General features: G+C 36.7%; 1 protein-coding gene across 1 annotated transcript in view; it reads left to right on the plus strand.

Moving 5' to 3' along the window:
* Nucleotides 1-26,535, plus strand: part of LOC145284453 (uncharacterized) — a 1,345,403-nt gene that overhangs the window by 354,676 nt on the left and 964,192 nt on the right. Inside the window, exon 4 of the mRNA XM_080133278.1 lies at nt 4,066-8,010. Coding sequence (XP_079989404.1) covers nt 4,114-8,010 — 3,897 coding nt within the window. The 5' untranslated portion in view covers nt 4,066-4,113. The remainder of the gene's footprint in view (nt 1-4,065; nt 8,011-26,535) is intronic.

Consider the following 26,535-nt stretch of genomic DNA (forward strand, 5'->3'; position numbering starts at 1 on the left):
ACACCAGTAATCTATTTTTTATAAATAATTTTATCAAAAATCCTTCATAAGTTTTGGTTTCGATTTCGATTATAGCTCAAGTTATATAAAGAACAAAGAATTAACAAAGCATGTTAAAAACACTTTAAGAAGAGTTAAAAACATATTTAATTTTAAAAAAGGAACCACAAATTAAGTGGATTGTCCTTAATCCGCGGAGTTTCAAAAGAAATAATTTTCTTCTCGTCGGAGAGGGGGGTAGCAAAATGCGCGATCGGATTTTGCTTGCAAAGTATTGAATTCTCTCCATTTCTTCATTTTATACACAATTTATCTTTCTTTTTATAATAATATATTGAACTCACTCTTTTTATCTTGTACCCATTTGTGAATTATTTCACGAAATTCTGCCTTTTGGATTACCTCGAAATATCTTCCAGTAACGGAATGTCTTTTGATTTTTACTTCTGGATACCGGATTTTTACCAACTTTATTTGGATTTTACCTCGTTGGATATTCTACTCTTCAGTCGACCATCCATTCATGTTAAATCATTTTTCTTCCCCCCCCCCTCATTCCCTCTGCTTCACTATTTTTTTTTTTTTTTACTTTTACCAAGTAAGCTCTATGGCTACTTGCAGTTTCATTAAATACTTTGCAAGCAAAATCCGGCTCCACATTTTGCTAATTCTTCCCCTCTGATGAGAAAGAAAGTATTTCTTTGGAAACTCTACAGATTAAGTACGATCCACTTAATTTGTGTCTCCTTTTTGAGAATTAAATATGTTTTTACTCTTCTTAAAGTGTTTTTAACATGTTTTATTAATTCTTTGTTCTTATTGTAAGCTCTATTTCCTATTTGGTTTTATTGAGCTTTTACATCTGTTTAGGATTACTTTACAAATATTAAGTCTTTAATATTTATAATATATTTCAAGTTTATTATTTTGGATTATCTTTGTAAACTTAATTGTAATCCTTATTATATATATGTTCTCGTCGTTTCGTACGTTGATTTATTTGGAAAATTATGTGTGTATTTGTCAACAATGCAGCAATAATTATTGATAATGACCGGTGGTGTTCCCCAGACTCTGAATGATAAGTCTATACAAATTTCTAGTGCTCTCTACCTCTTTTGATAACTATTGTAAATGGCTTTGTTTTATTGCAACAGCCACTTACCATTGATTCCTTATTTGCAAGAACCGTTTGAGTGACAATAAGCCTCGCCAAAGTTCCAGTACTCTCATTCAGTTAGAGATTCCTATACTCGGTCCTCCATTATCCTGGATTCTTCACAACTATTTGATGTGGGATCAGTTAATGCCGAGTCCATTTCTTGGTGGTGGGGTATAGATAATTTAAAATTTTGCGATTTTAGTTTTCTTGGTCCTAATGGTGTTTTTTCTGTCTTTTGGTTTTACTTCTGTTGCAGTTTTCATATGACCGGTTAGGTTTGTAGTTCATGTAGGTTAGTTTCCGCATTCAAGGGTTTATTATTATTATTATTATTGTTATTGTTATTGTTATTATTATTATTATTATTTACCCACTAAGAGTAGTCGCACAAGCCATCATCAAAGATTGCTCTTTGAGAATAACTTATAGCGTGGTCAGGAGTCTAAGTGACAACAATTCTCCCCAAATTTCCAATACTCTCCACCTCTTTCGATAACCTTTGCAAAAGAATTTGCTTTATCGCAACAGCCCTTTACCATTGATTTCTCGTTGGCAGCAACCATTGGAATTTAGGTGGGAATAAGCCTCCCCCAAGGTCCCAGTCCTCTTTGCACTCAACCAGCGGAGGTCTGGTTAGTGCTTTCTCTCCTCGGTCTTTCCATTGTCCTTGATCCTCATTTATTTGGTGTGGTACCAGTTTATGGTAACACGCAACAGAAGGGGGCGATATCTTACAGTTATATCGTTGATTCCATGTGATATTCCTTTCGCTTTTACATCTGTAGTCGTTTCTGTGTGTCCGATTTTTGTCTGTAGTTCGTGTGTGTAAGTCTCCACACTCATAGGTTTTCCTTGATATTTCTGCAGTTTTCATTATTGTTATCCGTTGTATCTTCTCAGCCATCCTTCTGATTGCAATTTCTCCCATTCTTTTTTAAGTTTTTTGGAATCGTTCCTAATGCTTTTACTATTAGTGATGTTATCTTAAATTTCTTCATTTTCCAGATCCCTTTGAGTTCTCTGGCCAGTTCCATGTATTTGCTCCGCTTCTCCGTGTCCTTCACTTTCACTCTGTGGGCCGCTGGAATGGCAAAATTTCAATCTGGCAGGACTTTTCCTTCATGTTTACTATCCGGTCTTCTTGCTTGGGTGGGTTTATCTGTTTGTATATCCATGTCCAATAGGATCTTGTGATATTAATTTTGCAGTACTACTGCCGGTGTGTGTTTGTACCATTTGTCTAGTTGTTCAAGATGCAATTGTTTGCATAATTGCCAATGTACTGCCTTCCCCACTTGATCGTGTCTGTTTTTATCTTCTTTTTAGGCTAGTTCGCTGCATTCACTTATGTGGTTTATTGTTTCGTCTCTTTGTTTGCAGAGTTTGCATTTGCTGGGTTTTTTTTGTGTCTTGTCGATCGTTGTTTGTCGTTCATGTTATCTTGGGCAACTGTGATTAGGGATTCAATCCCTCTGTTTAAGTTTCCTTTTTGTAGCAATTTCCAGGTGTTTTCGTCTGTTTCATCTTTTGTCATCTTTATGAATCTCTGTATAGCTGTTTCTCTTCTCATTTTTCTTTCCTCGTCTCTTCTATTTTTTTTTAAATATTTTTTCGTGTCTCTTGCTGCAGTAAGTATTCTTTTTGTGTTCTGCATTATGTATTTTTCTCATTCTTTGTGTGTTTTATTTACACAGTCTTTTATACAAATCAGCCCTCTTCCTCCGTATTTCCTTTTTCATATAGTCGGTCAGTATCATCCTTTGTGTATAGTGCACTGTGCATGGTCATGAGTTTCCTGGTATTCTAATCGAGATTCCTTAGTTCCTCTTTGATCCAGCTTATAAGCGATCCAGAGTATCTTATTAGCGACATTGCCTACGTTTTTATTACTTTAATTAGGTTTATACTATATAGTTTAGATTTCTTCTTCTTATTATTATTATTATTATTTATTATTGTTTTTGTTGTTGTTGTTCGTATTTTTCTTTGTCATCTTTGTTGTCTTCTTCTTTGTCTATTCGTTGTCATCTTTGTCTTTTTCGTCTTCGTCATCTTCATCTTTGTCATTTTCTTCGTCTTCTGCTTCGTCTTAGTCTTCTTCTTCTCCATCGCCTTTTCATTCGTCTTCTTCTTCATTGTTGTCTTTTTCATCGTCTTGTTCTTCGTCTTCATATTCTTTGTCCTCTTCTTCTTTGTCTTCTTATTTGTCTTTTTCTTCTTTGTCTTCTTTTTCTTATTCTTTGTCTTTCATCTTCTTCTTTGTCTTTCGTCTTCTTCTTTGTCTTTTTTTCTTTGTCCTCTTCTTCTTTGTCTTCTTCTTGTTTGTCTCCTTTGTTTTCTTCATTATCTTCTTCTTTGTCTTTTTCTTTGTCTTTGTCTTGTTTGTCTTCTTCTTTATTTTCTTCTTTGTCTTTGTCTTCTTTGTTATTGTCTTCTTTATCTTCTTTGTCTTCTTTATATTATACTTTATCTTTGTCTTCTTCGTCTTCTTCTTTGTTATTGTCTTCTTCCTTGTCTTCTTCTTCTTTGTCTTCTTCTTCTTCGTCTTCTTCTTTGTCTTTGTCTTCTTCTTCGTCATTGTCGTCGTCGTTTTCTTATTCCATGTTTAGGTTAGACGTTTCGCGAATGACTTTCAACTTTTCGTGCCTGTTGCCATTGCGCTTTTGCCGCCTGCTAATATCACATCGTCATCAACTGATCCTCTCCATGTCATAATCAGTCTACCATGCCTATCGATGTTAATATGGGATTCACTTTAGTGCATTTCAAATGACTAACGCGAGCCACGTGACCATACCAATTTAGACGTCGTTGTGCGACAGTCTCAACTCGTATGACAACGTAACATATATTATAAAATATGTCCTAAAATTCTATATTATTTATTTTTTTTTTTTTTTCAGATACTCCACGGAAACCCCTTGACTAGCCACATTGTCTCTGGATCTCCAATGGATATATCTCTGTCTTCAAGTGGTAGTACACCTCTAGTTACGACCAACACGGATATTTCTCCATTTACGACTAGCGGCGATATATCCCTTGGTGAAACAATTAATATAGACGCAGATTACACTAAAAATTCTTCAACCGGTATTGATTTTCCTTTGAGATCTCATCACCCGTATCCTCCTTGTTTGAGCACGAGTTCCGACTGCTCTCCCTCTGAAATCGTATTCACAGTCGACCCCCGTCGCCCTACAGCAATATCTGATATGTTTCCAGTTAGATACAGCAACAACAACATGTTTAACCCAGCTTCCAATCTAAACCCCAATGTTTTCTCCGCATCGACTCTTGGTGATGTGTCCCCTTCTCTCACAGCGAGTACAGATATATATCCGCCGCCAACAAACAGCACGGGCGCTTCTTCGCAAAGTCTGACAACGGAATCGGACAATTCTTATTTGACACAGACACCAGGCATCGATGTCTTTCTCCCGCCACCACCGCCTTTTGCCGCTGTTCCTGATATCCCTGCTGCTGACCTTTCCACGGGATCCGACATTTCGTTTACGGATGCCCCGAGCACTGATCTGTTCTCTTCAATGACGTCTAGCAGGGAAAGCTACAACTCTGCGTCTTCTTCTTCTCCAGCCACATCTGGAGAAAGATACCCGGGCCTTCCTCAACAATCCTCAACGGATATATTCCACCCTCCCCCGCCACCGTTCTCTTCAAACCCTAATGTCTCCCCTGCAAATGATTCCCCTGAAAACGACACAAATGGAACAGATAGCTTGCCTTCTTCGACTAGCACCACAGACATGTCATCTTTCTCCTCTATTGGCACAAGCGGTTCTGATAATGACCAACAGTTTCCCCAGAGTGACCCTAACACATTTCACCCACCTCCTCCTCCTTTTCAGTCTTTAAATGAGAAAGGTTCTTTGCCATTGGATAATAACTCTAACTCCACGATATCCCAAGCTGAAGAAATACCAAATTTGTTAGAGCCTTCTCTTGTAAAGGAAGAGGCTTTACTAAATACTTTATCGGAAGCAAAGGTAGTACTCGAGCAAAAACCATCTGAAAAATACGATATATGCACCATTAGCGATCCCAGAAAATACCCTGCGTCTTCAGTAAACCGAGAAACGCTTCCCGATGCCTCCCCTTTTTCTTCAGTCAATTCTGAGATGTTCCCTGACACTCCCACAACAAATAAGCAAAGCTCCCAGACTGCAAATACCGTTATCCCGAAAGCGTCGCAGTCTAAAAACAACGACAACAATAACAACTTCCCTCCCCCTCCGTCTACCAGTACGGAATTTTTCCCTCTCTCCACGCCAACAGACATGTCAGTTCTTTCGACAAGTGCCGGCATCTCACCCCTCTCTTCAATCCCTGATATAACCCCTCCATTCTGCTCGCCAGCACCACCAGCAACAGCCCACTACCCCATTCCCTCGCCTCCTCTTCCCCCGCCACCCCAATTTGATACTGATATCTTATCAACCACGACACCCGTAACGGATATTTCTTCCTCCGTCTCCCTCAGTTCGGATATCTACCCTTTAACGAATAATACGTCGGACGACATACAAGTTCCTGCTACCGCGAGTGAAGTCTCTTCTTCGTCGACAGATGGAGATGATCAAAATTTTTTTCCAACTTCCGTTTCAAGCACTTCCAAATCTTCCTACCCCATCTCGTCTTCGGAGTTAATCTGTCCAGACGCACACCCCTTCGCCTCAAAAACCAGCATCACTTTCCCTTCAGAAAATCGACCTAGAAATGTAGATAGGTACACTTTTTCCTTCGAGTCTGAGAATTCACCGCCACCTTCTTCGAGTAGTGATGATGAGTCCTCATCTCCGCCTGCCTTCCCTGTTGAGGATATTTCACCGACTAAACCAATTAATATGGACTTTTTCCCAATGTCCGCTTGCCTCGCGGAAGATCCGACATCTGCGGATGGTACTTTGACTCGGTCAAATAGGCTTGAACCAAAATCGCTTACCGTCGGAATAGACGCCAAAACCAGAGATACGAAAGACACATCCTTGCTGACAATTAACAAAGACAACGCACAGCGTTGCGCTGATAACAATGACAATATCTTAAGCCAGCGGACACACGATCCGCCCTTACAATCTTGCGATGAGCCCGTGTCGCCTCTTATCCTTCCGAAATTTGATATTTCACTCCTATGTACTGATGAAGAGCTAACCGACCCGAAAGACACGCAGGTCGAACAGTTCCAACATTCAGTTTGCAAGGAAAGTGCCTTCAATACTACCGGCACAGATATTTACCCGACAACCAATCAGGAAGCAAATGCTTTTTCTAGTTCTCCATCTAGCTCGAATGTTTCTATACCTTCTTCGAGCTTCACGGATGTCCCACGCGCTGTAATAGATGTACACGCACCGAGAGAAGAAGCACAATATCTACCGGTGATATTCCCTTCAGATGACAATAACAATACCATAAACAATGATGACAACAATAATAATGTTAATAACAGTGACAATAATAACATACCAACAATTCCAAGTGATAATCTTAGTTCTAGTTCTGTTTCTTCTTCGGAGAATTCTTCGTTGCCCCGAAGTGAGGATATTTATCCCCATTCTCTGACTAGTACCGATCATTCTGTTGTGTCCCGGGAAACGACGAAAGCATCCTCATCTCTCAGCGGTGAGTCTTCTTTTACATCTGCCGGTAGGGAGAACCCTCCAGTAAGGCATAGGGATTTATCCCCCGCCACGGATATATCATCGCAGTCTTCGGACGCTTCCTTTTTTACAGCTTGCGTATCTCCGATGAGAGAGAAAGTCTTCCCGGATATTGCTAATAATAATTTTTCCTTAACGAGGGCGTCGTCATCTTCAGTCAATACCACAGACGGTATTCGTCCTCTCGATGTTCTGTTTTCTCCAAATAATAACACTGTGAACGAAACAGACGAAAGAGATTCAGATATGCTGGATGGTAAATATGACTCTTCGCGCGAGGCTCTAAGTGTTGGCGCACGTTCACAATCGAAGAAATCGCCAGCAGTTGAAGGCGTTTTTAAGAAAACGTCTCGATCTGGTTTAGAACTTGATTTACGGGTTTCCTATCCAGATATTTATTCCAGTGATAACAAAGCGATTAAAGCAAAAAGAGGGCGGGTTTTGTCTAACAATGCCGCTGACTCGCAACAGCTAAAAAGAGAAAATCCTGAAGCAGCTCCTATCAACAAACCGGCACATTATGATTACAGATCAGCACGAGCTACAAAATCAATCCTTCATCTTTCTCAAATCGACCAATTCGATCGTGACAATTCACAAAAAAATTATATCTCTTCAGCATCAAGTACTATGGAAGATGCTTGGAACATTACCGCAAACTTAACCTCAGGCCCCTTTAGCGTGCATTCCGAACCAAGAGAATTTAAAAGAATTCGGGGCCTGTCTTTTGCCACGGAAAATATTCCTCCGATGAATTCTGGGGAACCTTCCGCTTTCATGCACAAGTACATCCCTTCTAACATGAACCAAAGTACAGATTCTTGTATTTATTGTACGAATGCCAATCTAACTCCCCCGCCACGTGTCTACACTAACCAAACAAGCCCAACTGGTGCATTGGACTTGCTACCGGCGTACACGGAATTTTTTCCTTTTATTATCAATACAAACAAGTTACCAACCACGGTGACCATTTCCTTTCCTGGATCCTCTTGGAAATTTTCTTTTATTACCTATCCCGGTGCAACATACCCTGAACTCATGGAGATTACTTCTCCAAGCTATGACTGCGTATTTCCTCAAGAGGAAAATGTTTTCACAACTGGACAAACAAAGTACTTTTTGGATTTAACTCAATTACACTTTCTTGGACAACGTATAAAAACGGTAAGTACAATTTCCTTTCTTCTTGGTTTCCTTGTTACTGTTGGTATTCATTTCATACAAAAGGGATGTAAGCGTCGATGCTGACTTGGATAGAGTGTTATATATTCGCTGCAGTGTGTTTTTTAGTCTATATAATTTCTAAAAGTCAACTCTGTCATTGTCACGATATATACACTTGGCAGCGAATTAAAACACACACAGCTGGCTATGAAATATTTTGTTTATTCAAATCAATCTTTTCGATTTCAAAATGAGTTATGACATAAAGGAAGGCGCGCGTGGAAGGGGGGTGTTTGGCAGTGAAGAAAAATGTGTCGCTTGTCCTGCCCGTCGTCGCCACTCTCTGCTCTTCCCGTTGTCTGCCTCTCTATTGATACAGATGACGTCAAAATATTTCCCCATATATTATCCTCAAATATCTGCGTGGATCTAATCTCCGGAGATTCTACGTCCCCAATTTTGACTTCTTTGAAATAATTCCCGGGTCACCTGGATCCAGGATTTCACCGACTTTTCTTTGACGTCATTCCCGGGACACCTGCCAAATATTCAACAAGAATATAGACGATGACCGCTTCTTAAAAATGTACCAACATTCATGTTTGTCATAAAAATGTATTGAATATTAAAAGTTGGTACAAATGTGAATGCTGAATAAAAAGAACATTATTAATATGTAACATACAAGGACCCTACGTCAGCAATGAATAAGTTAGCTAGTGTGGATTCTAACAACGGTCACGCTGAGTGCATAATAACCCAGCTCTGTAAAACAGAATTATTCCTAGGCTTGAATGAAAGATAGGTGACGTAATATGGAGACATGCCGTAATATATCAAATGGTAAACAAAACAAAGTCGAACAATGACGAATGACGTAACGTTTTCGAGCTGAGAGAAATGACGGTTCTCAATCGCTCCGTGGAAGCTGTGCTAACGAGATACTGTCGGTAATGTAGAATAATCCAAGTGGAATGTTATCTTGATGATTCTGTCTGTGTGCGCCGTTCATTTCTATTAAATTAGAAAGTTAAGAAGTAAATAATTAGCTAAGAGAACATTAACCCCCCCTCTCTCTCTCTCTCTCTCTCTCTCTCTCTCTCTCTTTCTCCCTTTCTCTCTCTCTCTCTCTAGTTGATTCTCTCCAAATAAAACCTTGAAGAAAAGCTTCAGCGAACGTTTCCTTTTGTCTTTCTTCTTAATGGAACGATTATTATTTATTTTTCTTGTGTATCTTTTCATTGCATTCCTATTTCAGCTTACCTTTCTAACATTTTAAACAGCAAATAACTTTGTTCTCCATTTTTTCTTAAATGGGAATTGTTTCTTGGTTATTTTTAGAAAGGTACATTTACTTTCTACATAGATTACCAGCTGATATACATGCGTATTGTTTCGTTAAATATATGACCAATAATCAATTTTATTATAACAGAAAAAAACGAAACGAAACAGGACGGATATTTCAATGGTGTATTTGTTTACAAAGGATTAATCGCTTATCAAGATCCAAAACCAATTCGAGGATAAAGGTTAATGGTCGGTGAGACAACATCGCAATTATCGTTAGTGGTGGAAAATGAGTAGAATATGAGGAAAGCTCAACAAGAACTTTTTTACGTTTAACTTCTTGTACTTTTGATAACAAGTCATAAGAAGGATTAGAACTATGTTTATTCTCCAGTGACAATACTGACAGCAAGGAAGGATCACAGGGTGGCGTTGGTGTGTGTGTGTGTGTGTGCAAAATGGCTGAGATATAATGTGCCCACTCTCTTGCCACGGTCGCTTCTTCTCTGCCGTTGTCTAGTTGTCTTTCTTTTTATTGTGATGGATGACGTCAGAACATTCCTCCACACCTTTTTTTTGTTTGTTTGTTTATTGTCTGAAATGTCGGTCAGTCCCGGCTGATGTCAAGTTCGCGGGAATTCTACGTCCCCCATTTTGAACTTCTTTGACGCCATTGCCGGCGCACCTCAATCTAGAATTGTTGCCCTAACCCGACTTTCGCGACTTTCCTAGGTCCGGCTTCGATTGACGTCATCTTCGCAAGTCCAGATAGTCGATTGTCCTATCCAGAATTACCTCTGCCATTTGCAACTCTACCCTCTCTGTAATAGAAAGCGACCATGTTTTCGTCAACTGGAAATCAACCCCGCTTTATAGAGTTCCACAGACGGATAATTCTAAGAAAGAAACTTTGTTCATGGACCTTGAGTTTAGTTTTAGACACAGAGTAACGGAAATCGTTGACAGTGTTTTACTATATATGGATAACATGTTGATCCTGTCAGTTTTTTTTTTGTTTTTTTTTTCATGCGGCTCCGTTTGATTAGACTATGGATGCTCACTGAAGAGTGCCTGCGCATGAAATTATTGTGGCAAGAGTTGCATAATCTTCAACCTCACCTCGTTTTAATTCCAGTTGCAAGTATATATAAGTTCAGGACAACTAGAAACAATGCCGAGATAAGCGAAGAACACATACAACGTTCCAAAATGGTCACCAATCTGGTATTGGCCAGACTCATCGTTGTTTAACTTAGGTGATCTTGTGAGAACCGATGTGTCAACGTGATTGTGTCGTATACTTAATTCCTATAATGGTCCTTAACAACAGAAACGCGAAAGTGCGTTTTGAAAGACGCTTTAGGAACTAAGTACCTTTTCTTATTTCACCTAAGACCAAATATTTTCCAGAACATATGGAAAATTCCTCTATCGTCTAGCCTAGTCTTTAGGTAGTAATTCTATGCTTTGGCTTAGCATGACTGGAACCATCCCCCACCAATCTCCAATTGTGCGCGTAGTCTCCTTGACATCTACCGATTGAGTTCTTTGAAAATGAATCAGCTGTAGTTTGTAGCAATTATGTTGATCGGCGATGGCTTGAAAGAGGGAGAGGAAAGAAAGGGTGTCTTTTTAAAAGGTCAGGCTGAAGAGATGTGCGTCGAGTAACTAGCTTGGTCGGTTCTTTTTTTATGCTATCTTTATTTATTTTTTTTTCTTTACGTTCGTCTCGCCTGCCTTCGTTCCAGACAAGCCACGCGTTATTTTGATTCGGATCTGAAGTATATCGTATCTCTCAACGTCTCAAGGCGATTTTGATAAAAGAAAACAAAAACGAATCTGCCACTTTTGTTATTAGTTTGTTCTAGCTAGGATTAGGGCATACTACTGAATGCCAAATATTTACTGGCTATCTCATACATTCCAACCGCGAGATCTTTTTAAGGTTCTGTGATTTTCCAGAATAGCTAACAAAGTAAAAGAGAGATTAAAAATAAATACATAACAAATAAATATTACCAAAGGTTAGCTAACCTACGCTTCTCTCTTCCTGGATAAGTGGTTTTGTGCTTTAACTTATTTTAAAGTGTTTTTATTTTAATTAATAATAAGTGTTGTAAAACTACATACAGCTGGGACGAAAAACAAAATGGTGATCTCATTTCAGTCATAGTCGAGTTTTGATAATCGCTCCAAATCGAAAATTAAACAAAATACTAATAGAAATTCATCCAATAAATGTAACCAATCGTGGAGAAATGTAATGCTCTGCCAGTATTTTGTTGAATTTTCGATTTTTAACCGATTATCAAATCTCAACTATAACCACCATTTTATTGTTTTGTTTTATCTCAATAGGTTTTACATTACTTTCATTTTCCGACAAAAAAACACATCCTTTATAAATGCTTTTAGCAAGTATTTCAGTATAATTACCTTATACTGACACAACGGAATAGCCTTCCTCTCTGGACGTAGGTCTGTTCTCAATCATGTGGCAAAGCTCTTCGGAAATATGCGTGTATTGTTTAAGACCAGTAATCAATAGGTCGGATATTCCAAACGTGCTTTATTTTACAAGAGAGTCACCGCATATCAAGGCCCAAAGGCCACTGAAGGGTAAGGTTTAATGACTGTACGGTGTTTGCTGAAACAACATCTTAATCATCGTTGCTATCGTTGTTGTTTCGTTGTTGGTGGTTGCTTTTATTGTCTTTATTTATTTATTTATTATTATTATTATTATTATTATTATTATTATTATTATTATTATTATTATTAAATGCTTGAGGTACACAACGGAATCAAAAATAAATAATCATAGAATAAGAAGAGCAGGTAATTTCCTAATATTTGACCGTAGAAATTTCATTGAGTACTAAACATATCTGATTAACCATGTAAATTACAGTAAATATTTAAGAATTTCCTCCTACAAAAGGAATATCGTATTGAATAGAATATGCAATCGATGCAACCAATTGGATGTTTTTATTTCCTGTAAACAACACGGATTGAAAGTTACTGCAATTGACTGGTTAGTTAGAATTAAATTTCAAGATGCACTGTTATTTATGTCAAACTTCCAAAACCCGACTGACTTTTCTTTATATATATGTGTGTGTGTGTGTGTGTGTGTGTGTGTGTGTGTGTGTGTGCGCGCGCGCGCGCACGCGTAGAAGTACGTTCCTCAAGCGAAGCTAGGATAAAAGAATTTAACTACCTCAAAAGGTTTGTTTAATTAACTGTCTTACTCTAACCTGACAGCCGTTTTGCTTTGTCTTCCTTGATTGTCTGCTTCCGGGGTTTTCTTTCAGGTTTTACTGTCACTTGATCCGACAAAAAAAAATCTTGAAGCTCGTTTCTTTGACAATGAAAGCCGCCCTTCTCTCTTTCTCTCTCTCCTCCCTCTCTCTCCCTCTCTCTCTCTCTCTCTCTCCATTTCCATAACTCTTTGCCCATTCATCTTTAGCTGCGTTGACATTTTCTTTTCTCCATAAACCCCGCCCCTTTTATTATTATTATTGTCGTCGTCGTCGTCGTCGTCGTCTTCTACAAAGCCTTTCAAGTGAGCTCCTTTTAATCTGAAAACTCCTGTGTCTTTATAAATCAGCAAGTCTTTATTCATGTTACCGAATTTTTTAGATGATAATAATTTCGATTATTAGGACTACTGTTCTCATCGGGAGTCAGCAATATGTGATGTGGTCTCTAACCTTGGATGATAATAACGTTTTGGAGTATTCCAAAGAACCACAGCGAGATTTAATATGAATTCGAGTATAAATATCATTTCTTTAGCCAAGAAAGAAAATGGAGAATATTTATATGAAATATGCGTGCATAATAATATTAAGGATCACCAGATAGCAAGTAGTTAATTGAATTGTAATCACAAGTCAATATCTTCATGAAGTGAAAATATGCTATGTGAGTATTTGCCAGCGTGGCATTGTGTCTGTGTGTTAGTTTGTTTTTGTTAGTGCGTATATAGATGTGCGTGAGTTAATTAAACTGAATGCATTAACGCATTAATTTCTTCATCTAAAGAGACCAAAGGCCATGTGTGGTTCGACGAGAATACGTTATTGGGTTCATTTCCTTCGGTCGGCTGGTGAAGTCTGCTTAGTTTTAGTTGTTTGCCCCCCTCGCTTTATAGGAGTTTCCAACATCGCATTGGTTTATTATTTTTGCATGCACGTGTTACTTTTGGGGGGGTTGTAAATATTTCCATTGGCTGAAAATACGTCCATGTCGAAACTTTCTTGCTTTATGGAGTGAAGAAGAAAGTGAATTACAACAAAACGGAAAAAGAAAGAGTTTAAGCAATCATAGACATTTGCTTTTTAGCATCGGTAGGAATCACTTCACGATTGAGTCGCCAAATTCTTATGATCTTTCGGGCGATGGAATTTCGTACAGATTCTGAATTCGACAGAAAGATTCTAGAATCCAACCCGGCTCCAAAGCCAATAGAGTGTAGTGGACCGATATTTTGGCTGCGGGATTTCGATTTCGCTGGCGAGAACCAACGAGAGTTCCTACCTACAAAAAAAGGGACATAACTTACTAAAGGCTCGTTCATAAAGAAGACCCACAAACACTCTCGACGCTACAATCCGCAAGCACACAGTCGACAGGACACACTCAACTTGACAACTCTTAATACCATTGACCCGAAGGTCAAGATCAAAGTGTAGTATACATGTTATAAAATTCTTTGTTTACAAATTTATTTTATTGCTTAAAAAAAAAATACACGATATGATTTGGGAATCTTAAGTAGGACGACCCCCCCCTGCGGTGTGCTTGAAGTATTATGGTGAATGAAAACTTTAGCTAGGATCAAGCATAGACTAGCAAAGGTATAGGGACGAGGATGACCATAGACACTCCCCTCCCCAATTTTTGAGTGGCCTTGTGCCTAATTTTTTGTTCGTTTATGTTTTGTTTATGAACTTTCAGAGTGAATAAAAAATATATAACTCGAAGTGTAGTATCTGTTCTTCAGATGCTACACTTCAGTTTCTTGTTCTCTCTCAGTGGAGGAGAAAATCCTTCACGACTGAGATGATTTTTATTTTTGTTCCTTTCCTTCACGTTAAAAAAACAACCCTTGTGTCTAGCTCTGTCCCGTGGGGAGGCATTGTAAATAGGAATTCGACGGCTCACAAAGAGACACAACGAACGACTACAAACGTATAAATCATTTCTGAAATAGCCTTTTCCCTGAGTGTCTAATGTCCTGCGCACTTTTAAAAGGTCCACCCCCCAAGGCCATCGCATCCCGTCTTTCTAATGGAGTAAGTTTATTGCTCACTGTCTGAGGCGCCTCTACCGGGTAATTCCAGCGGAGCTGTTGAGGCAATTTTTAATATGCTACAGTGCTCCTCGTTTAGGGGCACTGGCTTTAATCTGCCCCACCTTTTAACTTTGTGTCACACCTTCTTGCGGTGGGAAAGAAGTAAATAACTCTTGAATAAAGGTGGCAGTTACATCGGTCGAAACGTTATGAGAATAAAACTCAAGATAAGAACAGTAATCCAAATAATAGAAATATTTTTTCGGTCGCCCACAATGTGGATTGAACCTTCAACCTTCAGGATAATATATACAATTTCAAATTACTTAGGACCTCTATCCAGTCATGACTGACGGAACAAGAACACACTACGCCTGTGGAGTAAATAAAGGGTTCTGCTGGAAATTCCGTCCAAATTCCCAAGTTCGACAGAAACATTCCCGAGTTCGACAAGATACACATGAAGAAGAGGATTTTTCCAACATTAAAAACCAACCCTATGTCTTGCTCTGTGCTCATGGGATTAAGAGTGGAAGCTAGTAAATAAGTTGTTTTTTGTTTTGTTTTGTTTTTAAATATCTAACTCAACACGTGCTCTTTATTGATTGACCAATCACAGGTTTGTATGTCTGTCTCCCCTTACTAGCAAAAAGTATGGAATCTTTGAATGCGAAAAGTTCTTTTCTTTTCGTCAGTTATAAGTTCCAGTCATAGTCACATTCTGGCATCGGAATTTAAGAACAAATTTTTCTTGCAGAATAAAAGCACAGTTACTCATTGATACGAATAGACGGTAATCACAGCGGCCTAGAAAGAAAATGGCCGCTAAGTTCTTAGAATGCGTCAAAAAAAATCTTTTAAATGATGTTTATGACAATGAGTTAATGTGGACTGAACAATATAATATAATATAATATAATATATATATATATATATATATATATATATATATATATATATATATATATATATAGTCATCCACATACAGTACTGTTTCGCTGTTTCACAGCTCATCAGTGCGGCTAGACAGGCAACTACCTCAAGCCAGGATTGAAACCCGACCGTTTGTGCGGCAGTCAAGGCTCCTAACCATTACGCTATTGGCGGCTACTTGAATGAGTAGTGAGTTTAACGATGTTTTGATATCGTCTGAAATACCTCCGCTCGATTTGTTTACACAAAGAGCGTCGCTTATATGCTAATGGTAATTCGTGTTTCACTTCTCAATATGCTCAACTCAAGGTGATATATATATATATATATATATATAGGAAATTTATTACTGTGAGTCCAGAATGAGTTTACAAATTGTTTCAACTAGAGGAAAATCCTCAAAGAGAGGAAAAATCCAACTAGCATCATCAGAATTCATAGATGGACTGGCGGCTACTTGAATGGACTCACAGTAATAAATTTCCTATATACTGCTCTGACTACACATTGAGCACTTTAGTCCGGTTTTTTTTTTTCACCACTGGTAAATAAATATATATATATATATATATATATATATATATATATATATATATATATATATATATATATATACAATCAATCAATCAACAGGTATAAGTTTAAGTATATTGATAACATTAAGTAAAAAAAAAAAATCTTTCGCAAAAGCGTTCACGAGGTGACTAGAACTTTTTACAAGTAAAATTATAAAAACATCAGGAGGACCACGCACGGATCGACCTACTTTTCAATATTAACACGCCTCGACAGTGCTCCAACATTTTTGGGGTCCTATCGAAACGTAGGTTGATCTGTGTAGAATTCTCCTACTGTTTATACGTAAATTCGGTGTAAAAATGTATGTAATTTGTATGTTTAGAAAACTGAAAACCACTCTAACCAGAAGTATTCTGTGCCCTAAGAGATGTAAACCCGGCTTTACAACCCCGCACGCACGTCAGCATCTTCCGTCCCTATTCTCTCTTCGACCCTCTAATAAACTTAGACCGACATAAATACTTAACGAACTTCGTGAATAAACCCGGCGTTTTTTTTTCTTCTTTTTCTTTTCAATTCTGTACCAATAACTTTGTTACCTCCTTTTCCCTCTGTCTTTCATTTTCCTTCTCTTTTTGTGACTATTTCAAATAAGTCAGCGAGCGCAATTAAAAGTCAATCCCACCCCGTTCTGTCCGACGAACAAAAATGAAAAAGAAGCCGTTTTCAAGTAACCGATAGAAAATGGACTCTTCTCCGCGTATTCTGTTATTATAAAATTCGAATTTCGTTTGGATTTCCTAAGTTTACCTTGGCTTTAAGTCGGCTTTATATTTCGTCTTTGAAAAATACTTCTAAAAGTAAAACAAGAAGTCAATTTTCCATTGCGTTATTTTATTTTTGGTCCCTCAACGAAAAGAAGGTGGGCCTGTAAATTCACCCTTGTCCGGTCGTCCTTTTCTCAATAAGTACGTCTTGGAATTTTTCAAAGTTTTATACAAACATTAGACATGATATGAGTACAAAAGTAACAGAACGAATCTTCCGGGAAAACTCCGGTTGCCCCCTAGGGGTGCCTTTCTGGTTAAAATGGCTAAAATTGACAGGTGCTTATTAAAAAAATATATATAGATGCCTTGGATCTTTATAAAACTTTCTGAAAAGTTGTAACTAACTGATTTTTTATATAATTTTGTTTGTCTATGCTTCGCGATAACTCTTGGGTGTGCCCCAGGGGCTCTTTTAGGCCTAATAAAAAACCATTCCATTTGGGGGAGGGGGACTATTTTACCATATTTATCCAAAATTTTCTGTGTATGTCTATTTAGCAGTTTTGCATGGTGCTGAACTCAAATTTAAATATGTTAAGGCCTTGGGGGCTTTTGGGGATAAATGGGACAGGGCAAATGATGGACTTGGTCATTTCTTTTATTGCATCTGCAGAACTCAAATTTACATATGTTAAGGCTTAAATCTGCACCGTTTGTTAATTTTCATCTGAGGACTTTTGGGGCTAAATGGAGGGGGGGGGCTAAATGCGAAACTTAGTCATTTTTTATGTCTCGTTCTCTGTGCACCTGCGGAAGCCCATGCATGCTTCACTTGTTTTTGTTTTCTTATATACATACACGATGTGTCTAAAAATATACTCCACTTCGAATGACGGTAAAAGTTTTATCATTATTCGTACAATTACACGCGCAGTTACCTTTAAGGATAGCTGCACATGTAATTGTGAGGCAAGGATTGTGCAATCTCCAAGGATAACTCTTCTGAATCGGCATTGCTAGGGCCGATTCAGTGGCAAGGAGTCCAGGCAGACTGGAAACAATGCCGAGATAAGCGGAGAGCACATACAGCACCTAGAATTCACAAATGATCACTCATTTCAGTACTGACCCGGCTCAACGTTACTTGATAGATCTAATAGGAATCGACGTGAAAATGTAATAATGTCGTATATAGAGTACAGAAGATAAATGTAATTAAAAGCTCATGTGCGCAAATGTTCAAATTAATGACCATTATTGTCCAGATAACAGTTGAAGTGTGAGTACATTTTTGAGACTCCCTAATTCTTAACTCGAGATAAAATGTGTAGATGCAATTCTCATTTCATAATCAATTCTCTAGTAAACGCATTTTATAAATAAAGTATTTGTGCCATACTAGACCAAATGAAGACTTATAATTAAAAAGTTGATTCTTAGGAGTATTCGGTTTTTTGGGGGTTTTTTGGGGGGGAGTTTTTTTTTTAATATCAGATTTGAAATTGTTTTTGGCAATTAGTTTTTATGATATTAAAACCTTCATTTTCTGATTTGCCACGGCCGCCACTCCTCTACACCGCGACATTTTGTATAAAAATAAATAAAACTGCCAAAGACAAATAGGTTAAAAGAGCAGAATAGTTAACAGTCGAAAAATCCTAAATAAAATAATAACACATAATTTATAGCAAACAACTCGTACACTTTTAACATATGGAAACAATTTTTTTTTCAGTAATGAGTAATCTTGTAGTATAATTAATAATTGAGAAATCTGAAGAAAAATGGGTCAAAGTGCCGTTGAGTAGCAAGTAAAGACTTACCTTAAAAAGAAGTTGGTTTTAAGCGTATTCGGATCTGTTTTCAACCAATATCACATTTAAAATTGTCGCTAGCAGGTAGTTTTCATGATATTAATACCTTTATTATCCGATATATTATCTAATCATTTTCGGTGGTAGCCATTTTTTGACACTCTACAAACAATGCGCATGCTCAAATGAAAATTGCTGAGTAAGGAAAAATGGTGACCACTAGAAATCAATAGATTGGATAATAAAGGTCTTAGTATCATGGAAAATGTTTTCTCGTCGACAGTTTTAAATGATATTCGTTCAAATCAGATCCGAACACCTCTAAAAATCAACTTTTCCAAGTTGGTACTGAACGGCATTTTGACCCCCCCCCCACACACACACCAAATAACTTTGACCAAACTCATTAATTACGTACAAAATGACTGGTCGGGGATCAAAATGTATAAATATCCTGACCCCCTCTCTTAACTCAAATTCACCAAAAATCAGGAAATTAACAAATTTTAACGAAATTTTCAGTACTTATCAAATAATGATCATGAAATATAATTAACGGATTATTTTTATTTGACTCTTAATGGAAATGTATTATTTTGGTGAAAATGTTTTATTTTGGTGAAAGTGTATTATTTTGGTGAAAATGTTTTATTTTGGTGAAAGTGTATTATTTTGGTGAAAATGTTTTATTTTGGTGAAAATGTATTAGTTTGGTGAAAATGTTTAAACAAAAAACACCTTTACTAAAGTTATGGTTTTCAGTAGTAAAAAAATGAAAGAATTTATTTTTGCTTTATTTATTTATTTTTATTTTTCGAAAATAAAGCATCGTAAATTGTAACAATTAAAAAAAAAAATTTTTCAGAAACATTACCAAGAAAGCCCCTAAAATCCGTATTATAGAAATCGATATAACTCTAAGAAAAATCATTTTGTCAAACTAATGATATTATCATTGAATTAAGCATTTTTATTTAATATTTTAACGCAAAAATGTTATGATTGCAAAAAATATTTTTCTTCTTTTAAAGGTTTACATTTTTAACATAAACGTGATGTAAGATTCTAATATTTTCATTGCATGGATGATTACAATGATCAGCATAGTATATTTTTTTTATATAATCTTGAAAAATAAAATCGAATAAATTTAAGAGTAGAAACACACAAAAATAATTAAATTATAAAAGGATGAAAAATTATACAAACGTTCATTATAGATATGTGTGGATGCACGGTTCTGAAAAAAAAACAGTCGGTTTTGTTTCCCTCCCTCCAACCATCTGACGTCATTTTCAGATACGCCTGTTTAAATTTTTATGAGCTACCGTATTTTTAAAAAAGTTTGTCGACATGTTTTATTTTGCACTAGCAGTGTTCGCTAACAGGCGTTGCCCGGTAGAAGCGTGCCCCCTCAATAAAAAATTATAGTACCGTTGTTGTTGTTGTTGTTGTTGTTGTTGTTGTTGTTGTTGTTGTTGTTGCTACTGCTGCTGCTGCTTTCCAACCCACAACCTTCTCATGTTAGGAACGGCTTTCGGAATAGATACCTCCAACTCCTCATGGTAAGAACGGTTATCGGAATGTGAAGAACGGGTCAAGAGAGAGGTGGTGTAGTAAGAGTATTGAGCAACCACCAGCCGTAAAAAAAACGTTAAAAAATAGTAGCGAGGGGGAAAAAATTAAAGGCAGTAGGCAGCCTGGGTCCGCGACTAAAAATAGTTCATCTCAGTTTTATTAAGAGGCAGAAATTTATTCATGAACGAAACATGGAATCCTATCCTAAGAAAATGAAACGAAACTGTTTTCGTATATTTATTATTTATTATTCTTTTGTGTTAACTGCAATACTTGGTTTTAATTAGTTCACAAATCACCGTAAAAAACGAAAACCTAAATATAAAAACAAAAAACAAATGAAGGTTTTTCGTTTCATTTCGATATTTAAATTTATTAAATAACAAATAAAAAGAAAAAAAACGATATAATATTATGAATTCGATAATAACAATTTTTAAATAAAGTATTCCTTTGGTTGGACACGAACGTGCAACTAGTAGGTTATAAGGCTGGCAAGTTTTCCATTGCGCCACGAATCTGAATTAAAATAATATTTTCTTTTTATTCTAGTTAAACCAAGCAAGGACGCGTTAATGAAATGAGGTCAAAATCCGTTACGTTGTTTTAATCTCTCTCTCTCTCTCTCTCTCTCTCTCTCTCTCTCTCTCTCTCCCCCGATACGATAAGTTGGCTATAATGTAATTATATGCATGTATCGGTAATGGCGAACAGTAAGGTGGTGTAGTGTTCGTTAAGTAAAGGGAATGTAATTATTCCAATAATCCATGAATATTGGAATGGGTAATGTTAGCCAATTAGAATATGAGGATCAAGTATGGGGAGAAGTTAATATTCTTAGTGTAGAAGAATGGAAGATAACTGCTACGTGTAATAGTGAATAGATAAATTACATACGAATGGGGTGTCAATTTAAGTCCCCTCTGAGTATAAATATGGGGTATAAGTGGTAGTACTTTGCGAATAAGGGGAAAAAATTGGAACTACTTCCTCTGTAGGTTATGATGATGTCGCTCCTAGGATTAAATCTAATGTTTTAATATTACGAATTAATGTGTCTAAAATGTCGTTCTATAGTGAAATAAGGTAATGGTTAATAGTGTAAAGATAATAAATTTTTATGTGCCATCTGTTGTTGTAAACCTACGGTATGTTGGTCCAGAAGGGAAGAACTGCGCCTCTTTTATTATATATATACAGAGATTAATAAACAAACCTCGGTGCTTATAGCTTGCACATTTTTGGATAATTATTGCCTTTTTAGCAAGCACGTTTATTTTATTAATTCATCATCTTTAAGACTTTAACTTAATAATTTACTTGGAAATAATTCCAGAAAATCTATATTTATCTCGCCAGAAAAATTTAAACATGATCTTTTTCATAATGCATTTTGTACGTGAAATGTAGGTTTTTCAGATTTGCAGTAGGATTTTTCCATGTATTTTTTATTTTACACATTTTTTTTCCTTTCTATAATCTTTCAAATACAATCAAAAGTAATCGAAACTTAAAGATATCCCCTATCGATTCATCCATTAAAATGCATGCTCCTTTCATTAATATTAAAATTTCTATCCATCTGTATACTTTAACCTACTGAAACCGGTTTCTTATTTTTCTTCTTTTTCTTTTTTTTTTCATTTTTTCTTTTTTTTTTCTTTCTTTTTTCTTTCTTTTTTATCTTTTTCTTTTTTTCTTTTTCTTCTTTTTCTTTTTTCTTTTTTCTTTTCTTTTTCTTTTTTTTTTAAAGTAGATTTCCTTCTATGCTCTCGGAAACGACATGTGAGAACACATGTAAATGGTATCGGTTCTCAACGTTCGGCGTACCTGAAAAATAGTTTTAAAAAAATCTCATCCTATTATTATCCTATCATTAACTCCAGGTTCGGAAGGTCGCCACTCGGACTAAGAGTTAGTGGCGGAGTAAGTCATTTTTATTACTTTTTAGATACCCTCTTCAGTTATCATGGATAGGCACCATTTATGTTTGTTTTCATGTCTCAGAACCCGCCTGGTTTAAAACAATTTGCATTATTTTTTAAAGTAGAAAAAATGTTACAAATCGTTTCAACGAGTTAAAAGTAGACGGATTCAGTTAAGAATTTCGTGTTAATGCGTTTTATATAAATTATGTGTATATGTTTTGTTTAAAGGTCGCGATCATAACAAAATGTGAGAAACAGTCCGTATATACATTAAAAACGATTTTTTATATACATTATTAAATGAGACATCATTTCGATTTAAAATCTATTTAGTTTTACGCATGCAAACTTGAGAAAAGCTCGTTTGAAATTTGTTAACATAAGGTGATTAAGCGCAATCACAGGAGATCAGATCAAATTCGGCAGCCATCTTGTTTTGATTTCGTTTATTTCCTGTTTTCCTTTGTTTTATCTATTTTAGCTTTAATGCGGTTTGTTCTAATCGCATTGTTTTGTGCAGCTGCCAGTAGAGATTCTGTTTCTCTGTTTATGTGTCCTTTTCTTAACCATGTCCAGGTATTTTCGTGATTCTCTTCTCTTTTTTATTCTTATTAATGGTCCATGAAGTTCTTTCTGTACTAACTTTTCTTGTCTTTTTGTTTGTGGTTTCATCGTTTCTTGTATTGTTCATTTTGCAGGTGTCTCTAGCTGTAATGATGCAATCTTTCGCGTTATGTATTTTTCCAAGTTTTATCTTGTATCTTCTTTACAATCTTTTACACTTATTAGTCTTTCCCCTCCCCTTCGTTCCTTTTCATGTAGAGTCATCCATTATCATCTTTCGAGTGTAGTGTATTGTGCATGGTCATTAGTGCCCTAGTTTTCTAATTAATATGCTTATAATCTTTGGTCCAGCCTGTGAAGTGTCTAGACTATCTTTTCCTTTCGTGTACTTATTTATTTATTTACTTACATAGTATTTATATAATTATTAGTAAAATATAACTGAATAGTATCTACATTTGGTTATTGGCGTAATGGTATTTTGATCAATATCACTGGAGAGCCAAGAATTTATTCCGTAATTTGTTAAGGTTTCGAAACTGTTGCATAATACAAAGCTGATTACCTTCGTGTTTTTATTTCACAATTTAAGTTAAGATTCCTTGTTTGGTTCACTGTTTTATATTTGTGAATTTTTCAGTGATAAGTCATATTATGCAAGAGCTAACTCTGCGATATTATTTTTCCTGATGGACTGATGCTTTTAGCAAATTTGCTACCCTGATAAAATTTAGTGATATTACTTATATAAGGTGCGATTAATAAAATGTCTTTTTAGACTGAAAGTACACAAGTACTTGATTTTTTTTATTTAGTTAGTTTGTTTTTGTTTTGTTTTTTTAGTTTTTGTTTTTATTTTCCTTTGCAACATTATGAAAAAAGAATAGCGTCCAATTTGATTTAATTCGTTCTAGAAAATATTTTAACCAGCTCGGAATTATTTTGATATAGACAACACCTCGAAAAAAAAAACAACGTGGTAGTAGGAAGGCAGGCTCGAATCCGTCACGCTAAGAAGGAAAATAACGTGAAAAATATGTGACGTCTTTACTGTTACGACCATTGCCAAAGTGGAAGTGACGTAGGTTTAAATTAAGGCTAGGCAATCGAAAAGAGGGGATGACTTTCGAAAACATCGGCGGAAAAAGCGACCCCTCCCTGTAGAAAAGTGCCCAGTTGAGGGTAAAGAAATTAATGTTTTTAGACAATTTTTCGGTATTTGTCGTCTGAAGGGTCGAGCTTCAAAACGATACTGATCTTGTGAAAACCCGTCGCTTCTGTCGAAAGTTTTAGGCAGACATGCAAACATACATACATGCATTTATATATTTGTAGCTCAAATTTTTGACCCAAACCGATTTAAAAGCTTGCCCTATCTCTGAATACACTTTATGTAAAATTACAAATGTTTACACCAGAAATTGTCTTTAGTAATTTAGTAGACCGAAGAGGTCAATTTTTTTTTTAACTTTGACCCCTATTATGACCCTTTAACATTTATTGTTTATGCCTAAAATCAAGTTATTAAGTTAGATCTATGTCCAAGGAATCTATATCTAAGATTTCAAGTGTTTAGACACAAAATTGTCGGAGGATTTTGGTAGAGTTCTCAAAGGTGAAATTGTTGAACTTTGACCCCTTAACAGCCAAACGTCTGGCCGAAAACGGATTACAAAGATTTTCCAAATCTCAGTACCTTGTATATCAAATTTCGAGTCTGTAGTTGACGGAGTTATTGTGTAGAGAAATGTACACAGACACTTTCACTTTTATAGATATATACATATATATACTACCAGAAATACCCGTCGTTGATTGGGCTCACAAAGAGTCTTGGACTCTTATTTAAATAATAATGAACTCTTATTTATATAATAAAATAAACAACTTTTAAATTCTTTTAAACTGATATTGATTTTCTCATAATTTTTGTATCTTATGCCCTTTTTATCTTATAGATGTGCAGGCAGACACACACAGACGTTCAGCTTTATGACGTCGTCTTATAGATATACGGGCAGGCACATAAACAGACGCGGATTTGCTCGGATAAGCTGAGTGGGGGAAACAGTTGCTCAAACGAACATGAGGGGACAGTAGTGGGAATCTTTATTGACACAAACGTATTAACACTAATTGGGGGGTCCTGGATATGACCTTAAACTATATCCAGTGGTGAGGCCCCAGCTTGCGGGCTTTGGGGAGTGTGGAGCCACCCTTTAATTGCCATTGCTCCCAGGTCCACTCTGACCCGGAGTGGTAGTACCTGTTAGGGTCCCAACTATGGGTTAAATAGAAACCGATTTGAAAGCAACAAATATATTGTATTAAAAAAATTTTCTTCAAAATCTTTGGATTCAGCATTAAATAACCTGAAAAGGGTTGATATGCTGTAAAACAAAAACAACCAAAAACAACCAACTAATTAAGGTTCCATATTATAAGTGCTCTCCATGAGGCCCCAAGTCCGTTGGCGAGAATGAGCGATGTAATCAGTAACTCCCTTCCCATGGTGGTTATCATGGCAAGTTCAGTAGAAAAAACTTCTCGGCTTAACGTTCACATGAAACATGAGTTGGAACATATACATTGAGAGCATTGCCAGGGCCGCTGCGAGGAAGGTATGCTCTTCCTTCCATGCTAAAAAGTTACTTATACCTGAAAGTATCCTGTACTACAAGGCCACCATTCGCCCATGTATGGAGTACTGTTGCCACATTTGCACTGGTGCATCTGCTGCTATTTTCTCGCTCCTGGACAGGGTTTAAAAGTGTATCCAACCTGATAAGTCCTGAACTGTCGCTCTGTCTGTTCTACAAGTATTTTAATGGTAGATGCTCTGACAAACTACAAGCTCTTGTACCCCCTCGACATAAATAGCTCCAACAAACCCGACAAGCAGCAAAATCCCACCCCTACACAGTAGAGATCCCTAAATATAAGAGGGCTTTCTACTCTAAAGTTTCTTCCCCAGAACTGCCAGATTTTGGAACGCCCTTCCGGGTTCCTGCTTTCCCAACTGTACTGACATACAGAAGTTCAAGTGCAATGTGAACAGACATCTTGCTGCTCAATTCCCTACATAGCAACATGCAACATGGCCCCGATAGTATCCCCCTACATCAAAGTGGCACTTTGCCTTGTTTGGGGTGAAAATGGAATAAAAGCAAAAAGCTCTACGCTAAGTGAGCGTGCATAGGGTTCCCAATTATAAGTGACACCACTGGGGCTCCACCTCCATTGGTGTAACCCGCCAAAACTCCCCCTCCCCATCGAACGGTGAGTCATCCTGCCAAATTTGGTAGCTCTACGTAAAATGGCGTAATAGTGCATAGGGTTCTCCCTTATAAGTGACCCTCCCTGGAACCCCACTTTATCATACTCATTTAAGATCTTTGATACCATTGTATGTGGCCAGTTTTTGTATAACAGTAAACCATATAGGAGCCTATTCGTGTACAGACATACAGACGTCGAACTTTATTATATGGAAGATATATGAATTTAAAAAATAGAACCCACCGATTAAATTATGGCGAAAATATGTTTCTTGGTGAGATAATCATTGATTATAGTTTAATTAGTAAATCGACTTCAACGACCTAATTTATTTCCATATTAAAAAGTTGGTGAAAACAAAATAATCAGACGAAGGAAATAAAAGGGAACAAAGAATTTTCTTTTCTGGTCTTCATTTTATCTGCAGATTCTTTCTAATTAGATACGAGACGGTGCAACGGATTCTGCGAGAAAAGAAACCGACAACAGTTTTTTTTAATTATTTTTTTAGATCCATTCTTAAGCTGCGTCCATTCAATCTGTTCAGT

Source organism: Euprymna scolopes, chromosome 9 (assembly GCF_053919585.1).
Source record: "Euprymna scolopes isolate OS-2025 chromosome 9, ASM5391958v1, whole genome shotgun sequence".
Classification (NCBI taxonomy): domain Eukaryota; kingdom Metazoa; phylum Mollusca; class Cephalopoda; order Sepiida; family Sepiolidae; genus Euprymna; species Euprymna scolopes.